The following is a 15,540-nucleotide window of genomic DNA, read 5'->3' as shown; positions in this document are numbered from 1 at the left end:
GCTGCTGGATTAATGAAAGTATTTTCTAAGCGTTCCTACAGTTCTTGTCAACCACCTGTCTCCTTCGAGTTACAAATACTGTTTCAGACAAGAGGTTGCGTTTCGTGACTTCCTCTTTTCTATGGTTTCTACCAACATGTGCCGGTTAATAATATTCCCATCTGTTATTTTGTAACACAGGTGTGAAGCATTTTATGCTACGTTATACTATATTTAAACTGTAGAAAGATACACATTTGTAATAGCTTTGAAAGGACACAACATGGAAGAAGACAACATGTGTTAAAGCCTTAAAAAAATGTATAAACTATAAAAAAGGGTTTTCCTCTTAATCATAGCTGATGAGAGTTGTGTGTCGGCCAGCATCATGGCAGTTCAGGAAATAGTCACAAATTGCAATTTATTGGTTTGTGCAGGGTGAAAAATATGTTTTTTTTTGTGTGTGTTCGCTCAGCAAGAAAAAAATGGCAATGAAAGTCAACGAGGAGACTTATTTGTGGTTGACAAACAAATCAAATGCATTCACGTGACTGAACAACAATCAGAGTAAGTGACACACTTTGCAATATCCAAAAAGACCACAGTTGGTGGGCGGGACAGGACTTTCAACCAGAAGACCTCTTTATAGTGTCGGCAGAGATTAGTTGCGTCGGGGACACAGAGAAAACCAGGCGGGCCTCGACTTTCCTGGATGAACCATAATACCAGTGTACATGCCTGAATGCACCACAGTTGAATCATACAAGCCTTAAACATCTCCATCAGAAGTCACAGGCATCAACGAGAGAAACATTAACAGCATCCAATAGCCTGGCAGCAGCAGACACACACACACACACACACACACACACACACACACACACACACACACACACACACACATACACATACATATGTCGCACACACACACATATGTTACATTACATTACATTTCATTTAGCTGACGCTTTTATCCAAAGCGACTTACAATAAGTGCTTTCAAACCATGAGTACAAACTCACAATATGTCACACACACACACACACACACACACACACACACACACACACACACACACAGACACAGACACACACACACACACACACACACACACACACACACACACACAGATGGCAGCCATAGCAAAATCAGCAGAATTCCAAGCGATAATATTGAAATAGGTCACTACGTTCTAAAATCATTCATTAATTTACTTGTGATAATTATAGAGGGCTTTCGCTTGGTGTTGAACACTGAAATGATTTAAAGTCTCTAAAGGAAAACGTGGAGAAAGAGCGTGTTTTTATTTGAACTGAACAGCTTGTAACGAGTCACGAGCGGCCACATTTCTGATGTTTGGTGCATAAGAAGTCTTGAGATTGATGGCTGAGCTTGAGTCTCCTTTCTCTGCTCCTCACAACATCCATGAGTCACAAACTGAAGTTAACTGCTTTGTTACAAGTGTATAAAGGTTCCTCGTACCAGCAGTGTATAGTTTTTAAAATCTTAACCCACATTAAAAGTGGAAAGGCTTCTGGTATTGGACGCGCTGGTGTTTTGGTGGCTGTGTGACGACTTACAGCCAAATGCTTCTGCGGCCAGCTGATGGCGTAATAAGTCCAAGGAGAATTTTTAGAAAACTACTTTTGAATTATGTTCTACATTCTCCTGCAAGACATTTATAATCATTTTGCAATACTTTTAGGAAAAATATTCTGAGGTAATGCAAAAGAAGTACAGAAAGAAGTACAGAAAAAAATAACAATAATATAATTTTTATTGTGATTATAATAACTAATGATGTAGGTGGAAACGTGACATTTTGAGCTTTTACAACGACAAACATCTGTTGACTTTCTTCTTTACTTGTGATACAAAAGAGCACTTTCATATATATATTTGACACATACCAGCAGATGTTTTTTTTTTGCATATCTCAGGTTTCACTTCCCATGTAGTTTATTTTCTTCTGGTGGCTCAACGTTTCTCAGCATGTATGTGGTTTCAAACAGCGGAAATTTAAATACTGAAACCTTTAAAAGTAAAAAAAAAAAACAGCTGCAGCTAATTCAAATATTAATTTTGATTATCTTGCTTTCACTTCACTCATGTAAAAAAGTGTCCAAATCCTCTACAAGCAAAATGAATCTGAAAATATGAAAAAAAAAACATTTATAGTTTATTGCAGGAATTTGGGCGAGTTATGAAATTAACCTCACTAGACTCTTCAAATATAGATTTGAGTTATGTTATTGTTTATAATGGATATTTGATATGGAATATTTAATGTGGAATCAAGGCTTTGAGAAGAATATTTGCAACAATAATTTAAAAAGCGCATTGAAAAAATCTCCAGATGTTAATTACAAAACTGCATTTTTTGCGCAACAAATAAATTGAATTCAGACTCCAAGCTGATCAACAGCAGCTCATCTTAAGAAACTGAGTTTACAAGAACTCAGTTTACAAGCAATGAAATCAATTCAGCTCATTTTAAAAGGCTTAAAGACAAAAGACAACTGAAACATGTCGGCATTTTTTCTTGAAACTAAATTAGGATCTTTGATCATAAATGTATAAAATCCTCATAAATCCTCACTTTAAAATTCAGTATGAATGACAAGATCATGTTTATAAGAATAACAGCTATGAGATACTTCCGTTACACTAAAGTAACATTTCTGATCTTCCTCCTGATCCTCAAATCTCTGGCTGTATTCATCCTCCGCTCCGACTGCAAAACACAAGGTGATCCCTCCTTTGCTGTTTCACCCCCAAATCTGTGACATCATCTACTCCAAACGATCAAAGCGAACAGTTAAGAGGCGTCTAGAACATAACTTAATAGGCAAGCCTTTTTTTAGATATAATCCCTGTTTTTGTTCCTTCTAGTTTGGATTGTTTCTCATTGAGCTGTGTTTAAAATTACAATCTATTATTACCTAATTATTTTACATGTTTCTTTGTAACAGTGTATCTAGAAAAAGCGAGACAATTAAAGCATTACTTACTTACTTACTTAGATAAGGTGAACAATTTAAACAAATTAGAAAGCCATCATATGAAATAAGCTTTGAGGAGAGATTGAACAGAAGAGATCAATCAAAAAGGAGGAGTCAATGCAAAACTCAGATATCTTCCATCTCTACTTATCAGAGGAGGAGAGAGGACAGTGGACACACAGTTCAACATGATGGAGTGTAGGACAGGACTGCTGCTTCTAGCTATCTGCTGTGCAGGTGTAAATATCTACAGTCATTGAGTTAAATTGTTCTTGAAAAACATTACATTACAATAAGTGACTCTTTTTTGGTTTGTCTTGACAGGTGTTGATGGTCAGACTCTGACAGAATCTGAACCAGCGGTTAAAAGGCCTGGAGAATCTCACAGATTGACCTGTACAGCCTCTGGATTTTCACTTGGCAGTTACCATATGGCTTGGGTCAGACAGGCTCCTGGAAAAGGACTGGAGTGGATCGCATGGAATGATAACGGTGGCAGCACCAAGTACTACTCTCCGTCAGTTCAAGGCCGGTTCACCATCTCCAGAGACAACAGCAGAGAGCAGGTGTATCTGCAGATGAACAGTCTGAAGACGGAAGATTCTGCTGTTTATTATTGTGCTCGAGACCCACAGTGACTGGAGCCGGTTGAGCAGCTGTACAAAATCATACAGAACACACCTCACTTACTACAAGCACTTGCAGTAACAGCAAGCACAAATGTTTGTATAAACAATTCTAAACAGAGATAAGAATATAGAAATGATATTGCTAAATAGGCATGTATTATATATATACATATAATAACAGAGCTTCATTAAAAAAAAGACACCCCCAGTAGGCAGGTGTAGTGAACTGCTTTTGCTAATGGTTTACCCTGACACCTGAACGCATTATTTACTGGTGTTAGTTTGCACTTTGGAAAGGAGTTAAAATAACAACTGTAAAGACTGGGTCGATTGAGATAATACATTGTTTTTTTTTTAACTGTACACTTACTAAACTGTCCAAGTTTACCGTTTCGTTTACTCTTCTTCATTGTGATATAAAAGCTTATACATACATTATCTGACACGTAAGCAGACCATTTCCTGTTCACTCAAGTAATGCGTATTTTGCATATCATCGCCCAGTTTTAGTTTCAGTTCGTAGTCCATTTATTCTAGAGACTCCATGTTTCTCTGTATCTGAATCTGGATAGTGAAAGCTGTAAAAAGCTTCAACTGCAGTACATTTAAACATTAATTTAGTTTATCTTGCTTTGATCAAGTAATAGAATAATTGAAGAGTAATTTAAATTATTCACACTCATCACATTAATCACAAAAAAATACATTTAGACAAAAAATATACTATTACTACAGCACAAACTGAAATACATGATTTGAACTGGTTTATTTAAGGAAATAAACGCCCCTAAAATGGTACTGCACTAATTTATATGATTTTGAGCTATAAACTATACGATGAGACTCTACTGTTACGTGACACATCAATGCTGAAGTTAATATTGACTTGTTTTACTAAATCTATAAAAATAGGCCTTTCAGAAAATGAAAATAGCTAAACACAATGTGTACTGTTTAAAACCCGTCATGAACCAATGGACACGTTGACTAATATACTGTATGTGCCACTTGGCTAGAAATATTTTCATCATTATTCATTGCAACACACTTTAATGTATTTAGTATATTTATGAACTTCACTCGCCAAAAATTGCTGGAAAATTAAAACTCACACTTTATCATTAGAAAGGTAAAAATGTTAAAAAGTGTGCAATTGAAAAAGACTGAAATCACAAAACTGAAGTTTTTGCAAAAGAAACTTGATGAAGTCGATTCAAACCTCCAAGCTGAACAACAGTTTAAGACAATGAGGAGTTTTTATTCTGTAAATTGTAATAATGAATTTGAAAATTGTAATGATAATCATAACAGGTGCCTCAACTTTGCTCCAGTCTGATTCATATGCCATACATAGGTTTATTATATGCAAATTATGTATCTTCCTTGTGATGCAGTTTCAGTATAAAGACATCACACCAGACTCTCAGTGGAGGTTAAGGAGCATCAGACGCTCACATCTCTTCAGTTTTAACTGACGCCATGTTCTCTGCAGCTCTGCTGTTGCTGTTAGCAGCTGGATGTGAGTCTTTATGGATTTGTCGGAGTCAGTTGTTCTTATTTTACAGTAGAAATTCATAATTTGTTCATTTCCTTTATTAACAGGTGTGAAGTGTGAACAGTTGACACAGCCAGCCTCTGTGACCGTGCAGCCAGGTCAACGTCTGACCATCACCTGTCAGGTCTCTTATGATCTCAGCAGCTACTACACAGCGTGGATCAGACAGCCTGCAGGGAAAGGACTGGAGTGGATTGGAATGAAATATACTGGAGCTTCATACTACAAAGAGTCACTGAAGAACAAGTTCAGTATCGACTTAGACGCTTCCAGCAAAACAGTGACTCTAAACGGACAGAACGTGCAGCCTGAAGACACTGCTGTGTATTACTGTGCCAGATACCCACAATAACACAAACCATCAGTAGAGCTGAACAAAAACCTCTCAGCGCATGAACACTTGTAACATGAAGCCACCAGAGGAGGAGCCCTCACACCACTCATGATGTTAACACCAGCTCACTGTCACATCAGTTTTAATACTTGAAGTTCACTAATTCGCTGAATCCTCAAAATGCCATTGTTATTAAAAAGAAAAAAAGAAAAAAGACATGAAGTTATTATCTGACACATCAATGCATTAGTGGCTGAATCAGTATCTTTAGACAACTTCATGTTGAAGTTAATTAGTACAAAAAAGTTTGTTTTCAATACAAATTTAAAGTGCTTTCAGGGATTCAAGTTCCACCTTTGTTTTGTTTGAAAAGAAGATCATAAGCTTTCATCTTCATTTTGGATTATTTAAATATATGTTTGTCAGCTGATTTACCATCATCAATATGCAAATCAGCCTCCTTGTGTTGCCTCATAAAGAAGTGAAGAGACTGAAGAGCTCTCATCCGTTCAGCTTCAACATCAACATGTTCTCTGTAGCTGTGACTCTGCTGCTGGCAGCTGGATCCTGTGAGGAGCTTTCAGTGGATTCACACTAATAAACACATTAGAAACTCTGAATAGTCAGATGTCTGATGGAGATCATGTTGGTTTGTGTTTCTACAGGTGTGAACAGTCTGGATCTCATCCAGCCAGACTCAGTGGTTGTGCAGCCTGGACAGTCTGTGAGCATCACCTGTCAGGTCTCTGGTTACTCTTTGACTGATAACAGCTATGCAACAGGTTGGATCAGACACTGTGAAGGAAAACCAATGGACTGGATTTCAAATCAGTGGGGTGGTGGAAACTTTTACCAAAATGATGCTCTGAAGAACAAGTTCAGCTACAGCAGAGACACTTCAGCTGGAACAGTGACTCTAAAAGGACAGAATCTGCAGCTTGAGGACACAGCTGTGTATTACTGTGTCCGTTGGCCCACAGTGATACACACCAGCAACACACCTGCACAATAACCAGCAACCATGTCACTACCCCTCATACTCATGTTGACAATGAGAAAAAGAAACAAAGAACGTCAAGATAAACTGAACATTTGAAAATCTATCTGTATTAAACTTCAAGCTAAATCATTTCTATCTTATGTTGATGCTGAGGGAAGAGGGAAGATAATAACAAATTGCTTAACTTGGTCCAATTCAATTCAAAGAAATACATACAAATAAATATAAAAACATATTTGATTACATAATAGAACTATTATCAAATGATTATTTTTGTGTTTTAACAACAGACAAGGTCTAAACAAAGTGCAGAGAATATTCATAGTTTGCAATAAAGTTATTTGAATATGAAAAACATGTGGCTACATATGTTCACGGGAAGGAATAAACCATTTAGTTTTTTTGTTACATTTGCCTTTATTTGTTACAATTTCAATATTTTTTGTGCAATGGGGGCATAATAAAATAAAAATAACCTAACAACAAAACCTATATACCAGCCAGCATTTGTATTTAATTAAGACTGTTTATCTCGACAGAGGAAGTTGTTGTCAACATTTTAACTTAATTTGTTTGATTATATGCAAACTCAGTGAACTTCCTTGTTACTCGGCTATAAAAAAACAAATCAGGCTGTCAGTGGAGTTCACATCTCTTCAGTTTCAACATCAGCCATGTTCTCCGTAGCTCTGCTGCTGCTGTTGGCAGCTGGATGTGAGTCTCTCTGGATTCATCAAAGTCAACTTACTGCTTCAAGTACATTTTGTTAAAAACATTTCCTTTATTAACAGGTGTGAAGTGTGAACAGTTGACACAGCCAGCCTCTGTGACCGTGCAGCCAGGTCAACGTCTGACCATCACCTGTCAGGTCTCTTATGCTCTCAGCAGCTACAGAACAGCGTGGATCAGACAGCCTGCAGGGAAAGGACTGGAGTGGATTGTATCTGGCTGTGCTGGATGCACAACATACTATAAAGATTCACTGAAAAACAAGTTCAGTATCAGCTTTGAATCTTCCAGCAAAACAGTGACTCTAAACGGACAGAACGTGCAGCCTGAAGACACTGCTGTGTATTACTGTGCCAGAGACCCACAATAACACAAACCATCAGTAGAGGTGAACAAAAACCTCTCAGCGCCTGAACACTTGTAACATGAAGCCACCAGAGGAGGAGCCCTCACACCACTCATGATGTTAACACCAGCTCACTGTCACATCAGTTTTAATACTTCCATCCATCCATGATCTTAACCGCTTATCCTCATTTAGGGTCGCGGGGCGCTGGAGCCGATCCCAGCTGTCAAGGGGCGAATGCAGGGTTCACCCTGGACAGGTCGCCAGTCCATCACAGGGCAGACATATAGACAGACAACCATTGACACTCACATTCACACCTACGGGCAATTTAGAGTCCAATTAACCTATGCAGCATGTCTTTGGACTGTGGGAGGAAGCCGGAGAACCCGGAGAGAACCCACGCTGCCACGGGGAGAACATGCAAACTCCACACAGAAGGACCTGCCAGACCAGTATCCGAACCCCGCCCCGCCCAGGATCCGAACCACAGACCCTCTTGCTGTGAGGCGTCAGTGCTAGTCACTACACCATCGTGCAGCCCAGTTTTAATACTTGAAGTTCATAAATTTCGCCATATATTTCCACAACAAAAACTGAATTACACGTTCATTATTTGCTAAAAACTGAACTTTACAAGCAATGAATTCAATTCAGCTGAATGGTCTTCAGGTGTTGAGGTAGAAGCTACACGGCTAAACTCAGCACAGCTAAAAGGTGTTGTCAGAGTTTCCCCTGAAACAAAAGCATGACATTCTGTTCCTATTATCACACTAAATCTTAACTTTGACAACAAAAATAATAAAAATTCAGTAGACATGGGATGTTGTTTGTCTCTCAAACCAAACCTTCAAGAAGGTTTTTACACCAAATGAACTGAAACCATGACAATTAAATAAATACGCTTTATTAACAGTATATTGTACTATGCCCCGAGTTACGTTTCTGATCTTCCTCATGACCACTCGAATCCTCAAATCTCTGGCTTCATCTCTCCGCGCTCCAACTGCAAAACAAGAGGTGATCGCACCTTTGCTCTTGTTGTTTGTTCCAGTTTGGTCTGTTTCTTTGTTACTATGTGTTTTAAAAAAGAGTTAAATCCAACTTAGAGGAGGAGCTCTCAGACCAGGAAGGTTTTCAACACCAGCTCACTGTCACAGGGAGAGAGTCTAGATTCTTAATTTAATTCACATCAGAATCACTGACACATCATTGTATGTGTGAAGTTTGAAGAAATGGAATAAAGTCAGCTCACAACTTTTGAAAGCTTGTGATGTAACTGGCGTGTAAATGAATCCTCAAAATGCCATTGAGGTGGGCAGTTCCTGTTTTCTTGTTGATATGATGTGCCACATTGCGGGACTCCTCTTTATTGACTCACACGTAACACAATTATAACTCTTGAGACGTTGATTCCGATTCATTCATTGTCGCTTTATTCCTTTCTAATCAAAACAAACAAAATCATAAGTCTAACTTGAGATTCCAACTTAATTATGACGTGAGGTCAAAAGCTGTGCCGTTGTCCCGTTCCATACAAGAAACTAAAACACGATACTCAGTCCCACCCCTTCCTCTTATGCCAGCTGATCTTCGTCAAATTAGCATAAGTAATTCACCACAAAAAAAGGTATTATTTTAAATATAGATATAAGATCAATTCAAATAACAAAGGAACCTCTTCAGAGGATACAGATAAATTATATTACATGATTTATAATCAAAACAAAATATATGGCTCCAACAGCCATTGTTATTTAAAAAGCAAACAAAAGCCATGAAGTTATTAGCTGACACATCAATGCATTAGTGGCTGAATCAGTATCTTTAGACAACTTCATGGTGAAGTTAATTAGTCCAAAAAAGTTTGTTTTCAATACAAATTTAAAGTGTTTTCAGGGATTCAAGTTCCACCTTCGTTTTGTTTTAAGAGAAGATAACCTTTCATCTTCATTTTGGATTATTTAAATATATGTTAGTCAGCTGATTTACCATCATCAATATGCAAATCAGCCTCCTTGTGTTGCCTCATAAAGAAGTGAAGAGACTGAAGAGCTCTCATCCGTTCAGCTTCAACATCAACATGTTCTCTGTGGCTGTGACTCTGCTGCTGGCAGCTGGATCCTGTGAGGAGCTTTCAGTGGATTCACACTAATAAACACATTAGAAACTCTGATTAGTCAGATGTCTGATGGAGATCATGTTGGTTTGTGTTTCTACAGGTGTGAACAGTCTGGATCTCATCCAGCCAGACTCAGTGGTTGTGCAGCCTGGACAGTCTGTGAGCATCACCTGTCAGGTCTCTGGTTACTCTTTGACTGATAACAGCTATGCAACAGGTTGGATCAGACACTGTGAAGGAAAACCAATGGACTGGATTTCAGATCAATTTGGTGGTGGAACCTTTTACCAAAATAATGCTCTGAAGAACAAGTTCAGCTACAGCAGAGACACTTCAGCTGGAACAGTGACTCTAAAAGGACAGAATCTGCAGCCTGAGGACACAGCTGTGTATTACTGTGTCCGTCGGCCCACAGTGATACACACCAGCAACACACCTGCACAATAACCAGCAACCATGTGACTACCCCTCCTACTCATGTTGACGATGGGAAAAAGAAACAAATCGTTTAAATTGCTTAATTTAGTCAAATTAATATACACAAAAAATTGTACAATTGTATCACAGTGAGATGATAATGAATACATGTTCATAAAGCCAGTAGATGTTGGTCATCACAATGAAACTATAGATAATTATATTATTTGTATTGCTTTTATGAGCTGCCCATTATGCTTAAAGTGAATAGTGAGTAACTTTGCTACCAAGATGAACTTTAAATGAAGAAATGTGGATAAACCTTAATGGATGTACGTATGATCAGAATAATATGGATGTAGTGTTACTGATGATGAACATTGTCAGACAAATATTCACCAGCAGACTTGGAGGACTGACTCTCAGACATTAATTCCACAGTTTTAATCCAGTCGTCTCCTCCCTGTGAGGAGGAGTCAATGCAAAACTCAGATGTCTTCCAGCTCTACTTATCTGACTGCAGAGAGGAGGAGAGAGGACAGTGGACACACAGTTCAACATGATGGACTGTAGGACAGGACTGCTGCTTCTAGCTATCTGCTTTGCAGGTGGAGACTTTCTCTGATCTTTATCTTTCAGAGCTTTTTGTTGTGTCACCACCTTATTTCACATGTTGTATTCTCTTGACAGGTGTTGATGGTCAGACTCTGACAGAATCTGAATCAGTGATTAAAAGGCCTGGAGAATCTCACAGATTGACCTGTACAACCTCTGGATTAAACTTTGCCAGCTACTATATGGCCTGGGTAAGACAGGCTCCTGGAAAAGGACTGGAGTGGGTTGCTTCTATCAGTAGTAGCAGTGGCAGCAGCAAGTACTACTCTCCGTCAGTTCAAGGCCGGTTCACCATCTCCAGAGACAACAGCAGAGAGCAGCTGTATCTGCAGATGAACAGTCTGAAGACGGAAGATTCTGCTGTTTATTATTGTGCTCGAGAGCCACAGTGACTGGAGCCGGTTGAGCAGCTGTACAAAATCCTACAATCCACTCATTCATATTGGGACAGAATAGAATAAGCATGAATTATTATTATTCATATCATACCAATTCTTTCTTTTAAATAATTTTTTCATGATATGGTTTACTTTACATACATTCATACACATTACTAAAAAATATTATTAACCAACATTTAATGCAAGGAACAGAATAAAGATAACTTGTTCATAAAAGAGTCAAAGACAGCATAACAATGTGGTTGCTGGAAATAAACTTCTGCAAAAACTTTTACATTTCTAAAAGTATTGTATTTTTATCTAATTCAAAATAAAAAAAACACTCAAATGTTTAAGTACCACTGTTGTATGACTGGCGTTTGAGTTACATTTTAATGAATAAATTAAAATTAAAATATCAAATGTAAAGCAGAGGTGATTTTCAGGCATGAAAACTATGTTTTCACTTTGTTGATATATTAACACTGAACAGACTCTTCTATTGGCTGCAGTGTGTTGATGCTTCATATATTTGATTATATGCAAACTCAGTGACCTTCCTGGTTGCTCAGCTATAAAAACATCACATCAGTCTGAACTTCACATCTCTTCAGTTTCAACATCAGCCATGTTCTCCGTAGCTCTGCTGCTGCTGTTGGCAGCTGGATGTGAGTCTCTCTGGATTCATCAAAGTCAACTTACTGCTTCAAGTACATTTTGTTAAACACATTTCCTTTATTAACAGGTGTGAAGTGTGAACAGTTGACACAGCCAGCCTCTGTGACCGTGCAGCCAGGTCAACGTCTGACCATCACCTGTCAGGTCTCTTATGCTCTCAGCAGCTACTACACAGCGTGGATCAGACAGCCTGCAGGGAAAGGACTGGAGTGGATTGGAAGTAAATATACTGGAGCTTCATACTACAAAGAGTCACTGAAGAACAAGTTCAGTATCGACTTAGACGCTTCCAGCAAAACAGTGACTCTAAACGGACAGAACGTGCAGCCTGAAGACACTGCTGTGTATTACTGTGCCAGAGACACACAATAACACAAACCATCAGTAGAGCTGAACAAAAACCTCTCAGCGCATGAACACTTGTAACATGAAGCCACCAGAGGAGGAGCCCTCACACCACTCATGATGTTAACACCAGCTCACTGTCACATTAAAGAGAAAAATAGTTATATTTTAGCAATACAGTAAAAGGAATATAACATGAATTGTGGTGATATACAATAATTATTACAATTTAAATATACAGTGGAGACATCTTCATATGAGTTTATTCTGTGTGTGACTCAAAAACATGTATGTGTGTTACTTATAACATTATTTATGTATAGATTGGCATTTTAAAATGTTAATCATCTATGAATACATGCAAAATACACTTGTGAGAAAATCATCAGTATAATATAATGAGCAACATTTGTTAACATTTTATTTGATGAATATTAAAAGAAAATTATACAATTCTTACTTTAAAGATATAGTAAAACTGATCACAAGTCTCCATGTAATTCAGACTGTGCTAAATAATGAAAGGCAAAAAAAAGATTTACTGAATGAAGCAAACGTTCATTCTTCAGTTTCATCAATTAGTTACTAAGATCAAAGTCAAATCCAGTTCCTCCCTGTGAGGAGGAGTCAATGCAAAACTCAGATGTCTTCCAGCTCTACTTATCTGACTGCAGAGAGGAGGAGAGAGGACAGTGGACACACAGTTCAACATGATGGACTGTAGGACAGGACTGCTGCTTCTAGCTATCTGCTTTGCAGGTGGAGATTGTCATTTGAGTTGACATAGTTCTTCTTGTGTATCAACTCAAATTATGTTAAGTTTTCTTAATATGTATATATCTTGACAGGTGTTGATGGTCAGACTCTGACAGAATCTGAATCAGTGGTTAAAAGACCTGGAGAATCCCACAGATTGACCTGTACGACCTCTGGATTCACATTCAGCAGCTACGAGATGAACTGGGTCAGACAGGCTCCTGGAAAAGGACTGGAGTGGATCGCTTATATCAGTAGTAGCAGTGGCAGCACCAAGTACTACTCTCAGTCAGTTCAAGGCCAGTTCACCATCTCCAGAGACAACAGCAGAGAGCAGCTGTATCTGCAGATGAACAGTCTGAAGACGGAAGATTCTGCTGTTTATTATTGTGCTCGACAGCCACAGTGACTGGAGCCGGTTGAGCAGCTGTACTAAATCCTACAATCCTCATTCATATTGGGACAGAATAGGATAAGCATGAATTATTATTATATATATTATATCCATCATTTCTTTTATATTTATTTTTTATGATATGGTTTTCTTTACATACATTCATATACATTCCTACAAAATATTATTAACCAACATTAAATACGAGGAACAGAATAAAGATAACTAAGTATTGTTTTCCTATCTAATTCAAAATAATAAAACACTTAAATGTTTGAGTACCACTGTTGTATGACGAGCGTTTAAGTTACATTTCATGAATACATTATTGTAATAAAGATTAATTTTGCTCTAAAATACAAACCAACTGAAAAGTATATACATTTCACTCTTTTCATCACATATTGTTCTTGACTGTTATGTAAACCATTTCTGACAGAAGACACCAGTGGTCTATGAAGTGAAGGAGAAGTTGAATACTGACAGCATCCTATGAATACTTATTTTAGCACCTTTTTCTTTCATCTTCATAAAGTTATCTGCATCTGAATATAGAGAAAAAGTACCCAGTCTCCCTATGAGCAGGAATACATGTGATCTTTCTAATGTAATTCTATTTTTTTTCTAAGCAGATCATTGTTTGAAAATATAAAATACTCGAATACATAGTCTTAAAAAGCAAAGATAAGGGTGGATACATTCTGTAAATACAGGGATATTATGAAAATGTTACAATGTATTGTGTAATTAAATTAAAATATTAAATGTAAAGCAGAGGTAATTTTCAGACATGAAAACTATGTTTTAACTTTGTTGATATATTAACACTGAACAGACTCTTCTATTGGCTGCAGTGTGTTGATGCTTCATATATTTGATTACATGCAAACTCAGTGACCTTCCTGGTTGCTCAGCTATAAAAACATCACATCAGTCTGAACTTCACATCTCTTCAGTTTCAACATCAGCCATGTTCTCCGTAGCTCTGCTGCTGCTGTTGGCAGCTGGATGTGAGTCTCTCTGGATTCATCAAAGTCAACTTACTGCTTCAAGTACATTTTGTTAAAAACATTTCCTTTATTAACAGGTGTGAAGTGTGAACAGTTGACACAGCCAGCCTCTGTGACCGTGCAGCCAGGTCAACGTCTGACCATCACCTGTCAGGTCTCTTATTCTCTTACCGGCTACTACACAGCGTGGATCAGACAGCCTGCAGGGAAAGGACTGGAGTGGATTGGAAGTAAATATACTGGAGCTTCATACTACAAAGAGTCACTGAAGAACAAGTTCAGTATCGACTTAGACGCTTCCAGCAAAAGAGTGACTCTAAACGGACAGAACGTGCAGCCTGAAGACACTGCTGTGTATTACTGTGCCAGAGACCCACAATAACACAAACCATCAGTAGAGCTGAACAAAAACCTCTCAGCGCATGAACACTTGTAACATGAAGCCACCAGAGGAGGAGCCCTCACACCACTCATGATGTTAACACCAGCTCACTGTCACATTAAAGAGAAAAATAGTTATATTTTAGCAATACAGTAAAAGGAATATAACATGAATTGTGGTGATACACAATAATTATTACAATTTAAATATACAGTGGAGACATCTTCATATGAGTTTATTCTGTGTGTGACTCAAAAACATGTATGTGTGTTACTGATAACATTATTTATGTATAGATTGGCATTTTAAAATGTTAATCATCTATGAATACATGCAAAATACACTTGTGAGAAAATCATCAGTATAATATAATGAGCAACATTTGTTAACATTTTATTTGATGAATATTAAAAGAAAATTATACAATTCTTACTTTAAAGATATAGTAAAACTGATCACAAGTCTCCATGTAATTCAGACTGTGCTAAATAATGAAAGGCAAAAAAAAGATTTACTGAATGAAGCAAACGTTCATTCTTCAGTTTCATCAATTAGTTACTAAGATCAAAGTCAAATCCAGTTCCTCCCTGTGAGGAGGAGTCAATGCAAAACTCAGATGTCTTCCAGCTCTACTTATCTGACTGCAGAGAGGAGGAGAGAGGACAGTGGACACACAGTTCAACATGATGGACTGTAGGACAGGACTGCTGCTTCTAGCTATCTGCTTTGCAGGTGGAGATTGTCATTTGAGTTGACATAGTTCTTCTTGTGTATCAACTCAAATTATGTTAAGTTTTCTTAATATGTATATATCTTGACAGGTGTTGATGGTCAGACTCTGACAGAATCTGAATCAGTGGTTAAAAG

The 15,540-nt window shown here is 37.8% G+C and overlaps 4 gene segments (V, D, J or C); all 4 read left to right on the top strand.

Annotated features, from left to right (window-relative positions):
* The first annotated feature begins 2,591 nt into the window (after nucleotides 1-2,591).
* On the top strand, nucleotides 2,592-3,619 carry LOC137786486 (Ig heavy chain V region 6.96-like). The segment is given in 2 exon segments: nucleotides 2,592-2,727; nucleotides 3,306-3,619. Coding segments are annotated over 2 exon segments (450 nt in total).
* Nucleotides 3,620-5,089: 1,470 nt separating this feature from the next.
* LOC137786726 (Ig heavy chain V region 5A-like) lies at nucleotides 5,090-5,517 on the top strand. The segment is given in 2 exon segments: nucleotides 5,090-5,129; nucleotides 5,213-5,517. Coding segments are annotated over 2 exon segments (345 nt in total).
* A 6,219-nt stretch (nucleotides 5,518-11,736) lies between these two features.
* Nucleotides 11,737-12,158, top strand: LOC137786746 (Ig heavy chain V region 5A-like). The segment is given in 2 exon segments: nucleotides 11,737-11,776; nucleotides 11,854-12,158. Coding segments are annotated over 2 exon segments (345 nt in total).
* A 2,091-nt stretch (nucleotides 12,159-14,249) lies between these two features.
* Nucleotides 14,250-14,673, top strand: LOC137786784 (immunoglobulin heavy variable 4-38-2-like). The segment is given in 2 exon segments: nucleotides 14,250-14,291; nucleotides 14,369-14,673. Coding segments are annotated over 2 exon segments (345 nt in total).
* Nucleotides 14,674-15,540: the final 867 nt, after the last annotated feature.

The sequence above is a fragment of the Clinocottus analis genome, unplaced genomic scaffold, assembly GCF_023055335.1.
Source record: "Clinocottus analis isolate CAN_PGR_092001 unplaced genomic scaffold, fCliAna1.0.p SCAF_16, whole genome shotgun sequence".
NCBI classification, from domain to species: domain Eukaryota; kingdom Metazoa; phylum Chordata; class Actinopteri; order Perciformes; family Cottidae; genus Clinocottus; species Clinocottus analis.
Note: the sequence above shows the minus strand (reverse complement) of the source record. Positions and strands in the feature narration are given on the sequence as shown.